This window comes from Mobula birostris, chromosome 15, assembly GCF_030028105.1.
Source record: "Mobula birostris isolate sMobBir1 chromosome 15, sMobBir1.hap1, whole genome shotgun sequence".
In the NCBI taxonomy this organism is placed as follows: Eukaryota; Metazoa; Chordata; class Chondrichthyes; order Myliobatiformes; family Myliobatidae; genus Mobula; species Mobula birostris.
Window position 1 is genome coordinate 29,521,221 of NC_092384.1, and position 12,486 is coordinate 29,533,706.

The 12,486-nt window shown below is 39.6% G+C and overlaps 1 protein-coding gene across 1 annotated transcript in view; it reads right to left on the reverse strand.

Moving 5' to 3' along the window:
- The window catches only part of nfatc3a (nuclear factor of activated T cells 3a), a 180,612-nt gene that overhangs the window by 160,163 nt on the left and 7,963 nt on the right, over window positions 1-12,486 (reverse strand). Inside the window, exon 2 of the mRNA XM_072279527.1 lies at window positions 22-1,132. Within this exon, the coding sequence (XP_072135628.1) occupies window positions 22-1,132 (1,111 nt within the window). The remainder of the gene's footprint in view (window positions 1-21; window positions 1,133-12,486) is intronic.

The following is a 12,486-nucleotide window of genomic DNA, read 5'->3' on the forward strand; positions in this document are numbered from 1 at the left end:
AACATTCTCAAATAAACTTACCGAAAAATTGGTGTATGGCCACCAGGTTTTGGTTTGTTCCAAGTGAAATGTGAGGGAACAGAAAGAAACTGTTCACTTGACAAATCTTTCTTTAAAGGATGTACAGTACCAGAAAGATCATCTACTGGAGATTCAACTGAAGGCGATAAGCTTCCTTGATCTTCTGAAGTCAAATCTATTTTCCCTGATACTGTAGCTGCCTGATCCTGGGAGGTCTTCCTTGATTTTAAAGGTATGTCAGCCTCTGGAGGGCAACACTGAAATGGAACAAGCCCAGGACTTAGACTGGAGGCACCCTGAAGAACAGTATTACTAAGCCATGTATCTTCTGTAACACTTCCTCTTGGAGAATGACCAGGAGACGGAGTAGGTGAATGATGTGGTGAAAGTGAGCCTGCATAGCAGATCTCTGCACTTGAATGCCGTCGCTTTCCCCAAGGAGAAGTGGGCCTGGATGATGGTCTTGAAGTTGGACGAGGGCTGAGCCAGTTTTCATCAGTAATACTAGCTCTTGGTGAATGGCAAGGTGATTGTCTAGGTGATAGTGAATTTGCAATTGCATAATTTGGATGCCATGACTCATCTGCTGGACAACATCTAGGTGATCCACTAGGAGAACCAAGTGTAAAGCGAGCAGCAGCTTCATTCAACTCAGAGTCTACATCATCATATACGTGAGAAAAAGATTCACAAGATGAAGCATCTGAAAACCAACTCCTGGAAGAAATGCTGCTAGCAGGACTTGGGCTTAGTGATGCATCCCTGTAATAGGAAGGATCAAGAGGAAGATATAGATGGTCCCTGGATGGTCTTTCCATATAGTCATTATCTGTGCCATTTGCATGCACTTCTTCATTAGGTCCTACTCCTTGGTGACAATTGGGAGAGATGGAAGTGATCTGAATACTCGGACATTCAAATGCTTTTGGAGCACCTACTGGATTATACTTTGACTCTTGGACATTTGAGGCCTGCAGCCGGTGTGGCGATGAGAATATTGTAGAATTTGCCTGTGTTTCATGGTGATGAATACCTATTGGTTGAATTATATTTGACTGATGGTTGCCTTCATTGAAGATGTAAAATGATGCCGAATCATCAGGCTCTGTATCTGAAAGCAAAACAGAATTTAAATTATACTTTTCATTAAATGTGTTTCTTTTGTCATTAGAATTTATAGTTATTTGACTTTATTTGAAATTGAAGTGCACTAATATTCCTCTCCCTTTTCTATATATATATATATATATCCATATTACTTAAATGATACAATATACAAACACAAGTCAATACCTCAACGTAAGCATTGTTAAATTTACCTATACATGTACCATTGATTTTTGCAATCCCATGAAGATGCAGGTTATGGAAATTCATTGCCAAAGAAGAGAATTAATACTGCAGAGGAAAAAATCTTATCGTAACTCTTCTGCATCCTGACATCCAATATATTATGTCAGTATAACTACAGCTTGACTGATTAAAAAGGTATAGATCTAACCCACTTCAAGGTTTAAAACAATTAATCTGGGATAACACTTCGTGCGTGTCTGAAGTATGCGATATCTTCAAAGCTGCTATCCTTCACGTGAGACAAAAGAAACTGAGTTTCCTTTTAGCTGACTCAATCAATCAAGACATTTTAAAGAATCCCAAAGAACAAGGTGAGAGCGTCAGACTACTGCACTGTAAGGTTTCATGATGCACAGCATGGTCCCCATATTCAATGAACCAAATGGGCTTCATCTTATGCAAAGTGTTTTGGGAGTTTTACAAGATGCAGCAAACTCCTAAAACTCTACTTTCAAGCCAATGTGTACAAAAAAGTTTCTCCCTTGATGTTTCAACACCTTTAAACATAGAATTGTGCTGCTGGGAGGTGCCTTGAAAGCTCACCATGATGAAAGCTCACCACAACAAGATCTAGGTGTTCTTGTACATCAGTCACTGAAAGCAAGCATGCAAGTACAGCAGGCAGTGAAGGAAGTTAATGTCATGCTGGCCTTCATAACAAGGGGAATTGAGTATAAGAGCAAAGAGGTCCTTCTGCAGCTGTACAGGGCCCTGGTGAGACCACACCTGGAGTACTGTGTGCAGTTCTGGTCTCCAAATTTGAGGAAGGACATTCTTGCTATTGAGGGAGTGCAGCGTAGGTTCACAAGGTTAATTCCCGGGATGGCGGAACTCCAACCTGTAGAGTCCTAAGAAACTTATGCATTGATCTGCAAGACCACAGAAGTTCTGAAGTTGCTACAGTTTCTCAGAGTAACTGAAAATGCACTAATAATTCTGCGAACATTACTATTAGGAAATCTATGGCCATAATATTAGTAATTGTATCAGCACGTAAACTGAGCTTTACTAACCTTGAGTTTAAATAAAACAAGCATATCAAGAACATATATTTTTCCACAGATTAATAAAAATCTTAAATTACTGAATTTACACTATTCACAATCCTTAAGCTGCAAAAAAGTGACTGATCTAACGCCAGATGTTTAGGTACTACATATGCAGGCAACTTTCAAAGCAACCATTATTTATCTAGTTACATATCTGCTTCAATTTTTATTCAACAATCCGTTGACTAGGGTGATCTCCTACTGAACTAGAGCAAGGGAATTCTTAGAAGAATTCCAACTTTATGACACTGAATTAAACTTTGTTTTAGTAGAGTGAAACAAAACACAAGTAACAGAATCAGAATTAATATCACTGACATATGCTATGCAAGTTGTTGTAAACTGGCCATCCATTATATAATTGTCTAACTTTCCACAAAATGGCCAGGCCAACCTACTATTGTTAGCACCAGACAATCCAAGATGAAAGTTGCACAAAACATAACAAGCAAAATGTAACATTGGACGCATTTAGAGTATTAACAAGTATTGCAAATAAGGGGCTAGGGCAATAAAGGCACTTTAGGTAGCACTGAACATTAAAATGTCAAATATAGACTGCATTATGCTAAGAGCATCCACGCAGTAGTCAATCTGACCACATTTAACTCACAGAATTGTACCACTGTTTTGTAGTAATGGATTTAAAAATTAATAGTTCTCTCTGCAGTATCTAAATTGGTACCAACGGAGTACAATTTTCATTTGTCAACCAAGTTATAAATTGAGCTTTACATTATATTCAATCACTATAAAAGAAATAAATCTGAAGGTCACTATAATCTTTGCTGTTCTAAATGTACAGCCAATCAACTAGTAAATAATAAGGTCCTTATATTTAATAATAGAAAGCAAACTTTATATTAGCCAATCCTGTATTTTGACTGTTGTGAGATAATAATAAGCAACTGAAAAGTATTGAGATTTTACATATTTTTCTCAGGAGGTTTAGGTAGATTGAAAAGTCACTGATGTAAATCAATCTCAGTTTGCAGAGAATCATGAGGACTCCGAAAGTGCTGAGAGGCAATACAAAGACACAGAAGAATGGTGCCTGTTTTAGAGAAAAGATTTTTTTTTTTTTTGGAAATCCACTATGTCATACAGCCAAACAGCATGGAGACAGGCCATTTAGCCCATCATATCCATGCTGACCAGTGAAGAGTAATCTGTACTAATCTTATTTTCATTACTTGCCCCATATATGGAAAAAAGCTTCCTGCAGTCCACCCTATCTATACTCTACATAATTTTACGTACCTCAATCATATCCCCCCTCCCATAACTTCCTCCAATCCAGGGAAGATAGACCTGGCTTCTCTAGTCTTTCATAACTGGAATACTCCAACCCAGGCAACATTCTGGTAAATCTCCTTTGCATTCTCTTGAGCATTACCATACCGTACCTATAATGTGGTGACCAGAACTGCGTGCAGTACTCCAGGTGAGGTCTGACCAGTATTTTAATCATTTGGAGCAGAACCTCCCTGCTCTTATATTCAATGGCCCAACAAGTGAATGCTAATAGGCATTTTTCACATTATCTACCTACACTGCCACCAAGGATCCTCTGTTTCCCAATACTCCTTAAGACTCCAGGGTGTATTGATGGTGCCTGTCCTAGCCTCATTCAAAATGCATAACTTCAGATTTATCTGGATTTAACTCCATCTGCAATTTCTCAGCCCACTTCATCAACACAGCAAATTCACCCTGTAGTCTAATACATTATCAACTCTACCAATCTTCATGCCATCTGCAAACAAGCTGATCATGCTTCATATATGCATATCAAAATAATTTTTATTACAATCAGCAAGGGTCCCAGAACAGATTTGTGTGGAACACCATTAGTCTCCAGACATCCAATTATAGAAACAACCTTCAACCATCAAATGAATTAGCTGGAGGACCCTTCAAAGGATCATCAGATTGATCAGACAGTCCGGATGAAGGGTTTGCCGAAAACATTGACTGCACATTTCTCTCCATAGATGCTGCCTGACCTGATTTCCTCCAGTTCCTTTACATTTTGTTCTAGTTTTCCAGCACCTCATACCTCATTTCTATCATGACCCTTTGTCTCCTACCATAAAACTAAATTTGTATCCAATATACCAACTTGCCCTGGATCCCATTGGTCCTAACTTTTTTGACCAGTCTTCCATGTGATACAATGTCAAAGGCTTTACTGTTCCACGTAAAACCACACCCTCATCAATACATTTTGTAAACTCTTCAAAAATCAGATTGATCAAACAGAATCTACCCTTGTCAAATTCATCCTAATAATCTCTGATATGTACTATCTAAGTCATCATTAATACTGTCCTCAGAATTTTTTTTTCCAATAACTTCCCTATGATTTTAGACCCATAGTTTGTAATTACTGAATTTTCCTTGCTGTACTTCTTGAAAAAGGGTCATATGCCATCCTCAAATCATCTGGTCCCTCACACGTGTCCCAGCGATTTCTTTCCTTCATTCACATAAAAACATGGCATAAATCTCACCAGTGATAGGGACATGCTGCATCCACCTTTAACCCTACTATAGGGAGATCTGCACTCAATTTTTTTTTGTTGATCAATTAAAGGATTACAGATCTGTTGTGCAAAACACTCCATACACTTTTGTAACAAACTCCGGCTGCATTAGGTTGTAACATAGCATGCTGAACAGCAGATCTTTATTTGTTCTAAACTTTAAGCTTAGTCCCACCTCTATAAGACCAAAGTTTCTAAATTCACCAAAACGATCTTAGATTCTACACTGGTCATTTTGTGACCTGAACAATTGTGTCAACTTAACTTTGCATGCACAAAGAATTAGGTTTGAACTAGCCAAGTGTATTGACACAGATCTACTACAAAACAATAATCAAAGACATATTTATCCTCCAACTCCAAGTTGTATTCAAACAATATTTTCCTGATGTTTACTGAAATCTAACAGAAAAATCCTCTGATCACAAATGAGCCAAAAGTGAATTGTAAACAGTCAGAAGTAATTCGTGGCTAAAGAGGCACACATTTTCTTCACACATATTTCTGTCCAATGTACTTGAAAGAATCAATATTTTTGTTTCCATTTATCAATTCAGGAATTGTGGAGGTGAAGGGCACTGTTTATATGCAGGCAAACTGCACTAAAAATGGCACCACTGGCCACCCTTGTGAATCACAGCAGTTCATGTGATGAACTACAAAATAGTCAATGAAGATGAGGAGACAGCAGGAAAGTGGCACTGAGGCCAAGACTGGATTAGTTGTGATCTTAATAAGTAGCTTTTGTAGGCTCATGAGGCCAATTGGTCTACTCATGCTCCTGTTTCCAATTTTCTCACCCTAGGTGTTTATATTAAGCAGCTTAGAGCGCAAAGGTAGGGCTGGAGCTTAGGAGGAGTGTTGGCACCTAACAGCGACTCCTTTGCTTGCATCTTCGGAAACAGCTCTATTTCTATCTTTAATATCTTTATTTTTTCCTTTCAGGGTTCTTTTGAGGACCCTGACCTGGAGTTACATGCAAGCTTCGGTTCTTTGCAGGAATGGGACCCGCTGTTGGGGTTCCACGACTGGCCGCTATTCGACATGGCAAGGGTTTGGCCTGAGAATCTTGATTGTGTTCGGAAGCCTAAGATCTCAGAGCTCTAGAGGTGGGCGGATCGAGGGTCAGTATCACAGCCGAGACTCGTGTCATTGGGAAAGCCTGAAAATCTTTTGCTGTGGGCCTGAAGACCCGAGATCTTTGCAATCTTCGGGCACAGAGCTCGGAAAAAGCGACGACACAGACTTTTAAGATCATAAACCAGTGGGTTGTTGTTATGTCTCCCACCCGCTGTGAAAATGGGGGACACCTCCCTCTCCCTTGCCAGGGAGAGAGGGAACATGTGGGTTGTCGAATTCGGATGAAATGCAGAACTTCGGGGGTAACTGCAAGGTCTGTGTCTTTGCTATCGCTTAGCACATGCTTGGGCTTGGTGATTGTACCGATGCGTCTTTTAATTTTGCTGTTGGGGAGGGGGGATCGAAGCTCGCTGCTGCTTACACACGAGGGGGGAGCTGGGGGGGGGGGGGGGCGACTTTGGGGTTCTCACATTTACCTGCCATTCATTCTTTGGGGCACTTCTCTGTTTTTGTGGATGTTTTGCAAAGAAAAAGCATTTCAGGATGTATATTGTATACATTTCTCTGACATTAAACTTGACCTTTGAGTCTTTGAAAGATGCGGGGTGGAGTTCAGAACTTAAAAACCTTTACTTAACCAGCAAGGTGACATTAAAATTGGACTTGCTGAAAATTAGAAAATGAGCAGTTACATTGTAGATTACCTTAGGGAAAAAAATGTAAGTGTTATAGAAATACATTCAGGGTAGGCCTTTCAGCCCCTCAAATGAAAGATACATGCAGCATTCAAGCCATTCAAGAACATGGCTAATCCACATTAATTTCTTAACTAAATATACTTTGATCCTCTAATAGCCAGAAATCTACCAATGTGCACTCTGTGGCCAGTTTATGAGATACACCTGTATACTTGCTCATTAATGCAAATACCTAATCAGCCAATCATGTGGCAGCAGCTCAATGTATAAAAGCTTCAAACACGGTCAGGAGGTTCAGTTTATTGTTCCAGACCAAACATCAGAATAGGCAAGAAATGTGATCTAAGTGACTTTGACTGTACAATGATTGCTGGTGCCTGACAGGGCGGTTTGAGTATCTCAGAAACTGTTGAAATCCTTGCATTCTCACGCTCAAGAGTCGTTGGAGTTTAAAGAGACTGGTGCGAAAATAAAACATCTAGTGAGCCGCAATTCTGTAGGCAAAAATGCTTTGTTAATGAGAGAAGTGAATGGAGAATGGCCAGACTGGTTCAAATTGACAGGATGGTGATAGTAACTCAAATAACCACATGTTACAATTGTGCTGTGCAGAAGAGCATCTTTGAAAACACAATACATTAAACCTTGAAGTAAATGGGCTACAGCAGAAGACCACAGGAGGAGTGCCACAGTGTATTTTGAAAGTAATGAACAAATAAGCCTCCACAGCACTCCAACATAGAGAATTCCAACAATTCATCAACCTCTTCACAGAAGTAATTTCTCAAGTCAGTTCAGTCTCAATAATATCCTCATTATGCTAAGATTGAAGTTTCTGACATCACTCAGAAATATTTTTCCCATATCTTCCTTATTGAGCACTCAAAGTAACTTCTAAATGTCAATGAACTCTCAGTCTTCTAAACTATCATCATCATAGCTTGTCACACCAGACAGCCAGCCACCATAGTGTTGTTTGGTTGATGTTGAGCAGGTCAGCATCAGCTGAATCAGGTGAGAGTGGGCAATTGCGCAGAACGTGTTCAATGTTCTGCACCCTTTCGCCACACTCACAGGATTCGCTGGTCTTTAAACTCCACTTCACCATATTGTCTCCCGTCCTACAAACTCCCGCTCTCACTCTTTTGAGAGTGCACCACTTCCGTCTGTCAAGCAGTGCCCCGTCTGGCAACATTTCTGTGGGGTCTTGCACTGTATTGTTTGGTGGGGTTCTGGCTTCTGTTTGTTGCCAGAGCTCAATCCTGTATGTTTGGGGGGATGTTCCGTGCGGTAGTTCCTCCACTGTAGCAAAGCTTTTCCCCGATTTTAGGCTGTTGGAAACTGGCACATGATGGTGTAGTAAGTGCCATGGATCCGAGTTCTGTTTACCTTTTTCAATTTTTGTTGTAGTGTCTTTTGGATCTCTGGGGGAGCAATGCCTGCAAGTCTGTAAATGCTGTTAGTGGGTGTCGGGCGCAGTGTACCTGTGATTATTCAGCAGGTTTTGTTAAGCAACGGGTCTATTTTCTTCACATGGGCTGATCTGCCCCATACAGGTGCACAGTATTCTGCAGGTACATAGCAGAGTGCTAGCACAGTTGATCTAAGTGTGTAAGCATTAGCTCCCCATTTCGTGTCTGCTAATTTTTTCAAGAAAGAATTGCGAGAGCCAACTTTCCCTCGGAGTTTTTGAATGTAGGTGGCAAATGAGAGCGTCCTATCCAGGGTCACGCCCAGGTAAATTGGAGTCAGATGGTGTTTGAGCTCCTTCTCACACCAGAAGATCAAGTTTCCGAGCTGCTTCTCGCTTCCTTAGGTGGAATGCACACACTTGAGTTTTTAATGGATTTGGGTTCAGACACTATTTTTCATAATACAGGTCGACCCTCACTAATCCGGTTCCTTTGATAATCCGGCACTGATTATGCTTAATATGATCATTCTGTAATTCGGCATTTTCACTAATCCAGCACTCCTCAGGTCCCAATGGTGCCAGATTAGTGAAGGTCAACCTGTACTGCTTCATTGCTTCGAGGACTGCTGTAAGTCGTACTTCAACTTCTTAGAAGGAGTCAGCTTGTAGTGCTATGCTACGCATAGGTCGTCTGCATAGATAAACCTGCGTGTGTTAGGAAAGGTTGGTTGGTCATTTGTGTAAACATTAAATAGTAGAGGTGCCAGGACTGATCCCTGTGGTAGTCCGTTCTTTTGTGGACGCCACCTACTCTTAATTCCATTCATTTCTACATAAAATCTAAACTGTGGAATCCATTGGCTTAGCCTGTCATTTCTCCTTATCTGACAGACCAAGAGAAGTAGTACGACTCAAATGAGGAATGTGGTAACATAGGCATGAATTTCACAGACTATAATACGAGTAACAAACTTACTAGTGATTATGACAAAGATAATCTATCAGCCCTTTGCCTCACTACAGGTTTAATATGCTTGACCATGTCATCCTCCTTTGAAGGAATCTTCGCCATTGTCCCTCCCTCTCTTGAAGTCTGTTATTACTTTTTAAAAACCGGAAGCATCTTCACACCATACAAACAAGAATTCCATAAATAATGTCTATTCTCTGAAGTCACCACTTTAATTATTGTTGTTTTCACTTTGCACAGTAACAGGCCCTTCCAGCCCAATGAGCTTGCACCATCCAATCTCAACATGTGACTAATTAACTCGTACATCTTTGGGATGTGGGAGGAAACTGGAACACCCAGAAGAAACCCATGAGGTCATGGAGAGAACATACAAACTCTTTACAGACACTGACAGAATTGAACTTGAGTTGCTGGCACTTTAACAGTGCTATGTCAACTGTATAGAACTGTGCTGCCACAATCTGTAGATTTGATTTACTTAGCTACATGAAAATTAAAGCACTTCCCAACTCCCATTCCCTACATTTTATTAGCTTTGTTACAAGCTCTTACTCCTTGATTGATAACTTCAACTTCTACGAAGCTTATTAGCAATCATTGATATTTTTGCCCTTACTCTTTAATCTCTGCCCAAGCTGATTACACTTGCTATTCGGTCTTGAACAAGATCAATTCATACACGTGTCTTCACTTCATCCTTCAAACCTATATTTCTATCAGGTACTCACTCCCCCTCAGCCCAACCACTCTTTTGCTTTTCATCTGATTGTTCAAAAACATCAGGTAACCCAGAATATTTGGTTCCCAGCCTTTGTCACCATACAATCTTATCTCTACAATGAATATTAAGTCCATTCAGATGATGAGCCTTTAATTTTAGCATGTTAATATTTTCCCTTGGTTTGTTCGTGCACTATTACTGTTAAATACTCTATTCAATTCTATCACAGTTATCCAAATCACTATTTTTTTCTATAGCTTTGATTTTATTAATATCTGAACCTTCCATCATTTTATTTTGTTAAAAGTTGTACATTAAAAATTGTGATTAATCATACAAAATAAAAATATGCATTTTGTTCCATTTGAATCATATTGTTAAATACCAAAGTACTTCAATGAAGCATTAAGTACCAGGTACATGAGATCTATGAACATGCAATAGGCCCAAGATCAACCTTTCAGCAAGAATCCAGGGAATCTTATCAAAGTATTTTTCTTTAGCAAGGTCCATTCTATTATTTCCACCCCTCCCCTCTCTGAACTACTGCCTTACTTCCCCAGTGCTGACATGGCATGCAGGCCAGAAAGAGGGATGATTCAAAGATCAAATAGCAGATGGGAATGGAAGGGGGTAAAAAAGGAAGAACAACTAAATTGTGACCAATTTTTGAGGAAATGGTGTGGGGTGCATTTACCCAAGAGAAATGGCGTACAAAGCTTTAATATTTTTGCTATTCAATGTTTTTTTCCCACTTCTTCAGAGAATGTGATTAATAAAATTGTGTTAATTTGCAGCTGTCGTAATCAATAAATATAAAGACACAGTTTCAAGCTACAACTTTAGCCACAGTTAACGGATTCAACTGAACATAGATCCCACCCCAGCTTAAATAAGGGAGCAGTTCCTTCTCTATATATACTTATGGCTAGCATCTCATGAACTGAAACTTGCAACTTGCACCAATCTTTCTGCTCTCTATGTGAATGAACTTCAATTCTACATGCAGTATTCTACACAAACTTCATGAGTCAGTTAGCAAAACAGAAATTATTTCCCTCTACTTTCATGGCTTTATTTCACTTTAAAAAATCTCCCTCAGTTGAACCCATTCTGAGTTTTACCTCTTGCTTTTCTTCACCTGTGTAACATTCATATCTGACACATTAAAACGGCTTATGCCCTGAAAGTAGCGTTTGTAATACCTTCATGACTTCATTGACATGCAGAATACACTTATCCAAAGAGCTAATGATTTAGTTGCAAGGCAGCACACTATTACATACAGTTAAAACCGTATGTTATAGTGGAAATACCTGGGGTACTTAAATTGAAACTTTGTAACTCAATCTATGATTATCAATAGAAAATAAGGGAAAGGGGATCTGGTGCCTATCAGGATCGGGATGACAGGGTAGTTAAACACAATGTAATAGAATTAATAGCCTTACCAAAACAATTGCTCACAATTGTGATAACTAGGCAATGAGCATGTTACCATAAAGGTAACTCTGGGCTAGTAACAGCAGTGCAGCCAAAGAGGGGGAAGCAGCAATTTCCATCACATCTAAGAAGACCCAAACTGTAGAATCCAGGATGCAGGAAGCAGTTTCAGCCAATCTTCAGCAATGGCTGCACTCACCATGCTGCCCAGTGTGCAGGCTTCAGGCAAACATCTGAGCAGAGAACAGCCACATTGCTTGCCCCTGCCTGCCTCACACTAACCTTCACAGGCAGCCTCTTCATACTGACCCAATTGCAGAGGGCAAGGGCTCATATTAAAGTCGTGGCAAAGCTGCACAGAGGCAGTGGTTCACTTCAGGTTGCCAATGCACAGCAGGTAAGTTTGCATAAGTGCCAGAGCATGAATGCAGTCTATAACACATCTCTATTCAAGTAAAAATAATGCTACAGTAACCCTTTCAGCACTGATTCTATCAGGACTCTAAATCATAGAATAACTAACCATCTGAGCACAAACATGTGAAGTAGAGTACTACGAATTATAACACTTTGCATTACATGAAAGATGTGAATATGAACCAGTTTCAACTTGAATTTGAGCTTCAACCATGCTTGATACTTTAAACCAAATACCTGTAGAAATGTTACAAATAGGGACAATGCAATCTTCTGTTCAATCATAATCTGAGCACACATAAACACAATGTGTTTAAATACACTGCATTATTCCCAAGCATTTTCTATCTTTGTTCTTCCAGGTATGAGAAATACAGGTATCAAAGGTGCCATCTATATTTCAAACACGTTAATTCCACCAAATACACCACAGTCCTCAGGTAGTCATTAAATGATGCATAAAAAGGATCCACAGATAACAAGTACAGGTTGAGCAGAATAAACAGCAACTCAAACAGGGAACAACTGGCTGATGAAAAGGCATGTGTTTAATATAAACTTACAGTGTGTATTAAACAATAACTGCTAACTAATGACATCATTGCAGGAACTTACTGGAGTAGTTACTGGGCCACAAATTATAAAAAAGATGTAATAGAAACTTCCTCAACTGTTCAATCAGCCAAAATGATTCAACCATGTTTTAATTTCACCTCCAATCTTCAAACATTATTTAATTAAATCAGCCTGCTTGATGATATTGTTAATTTA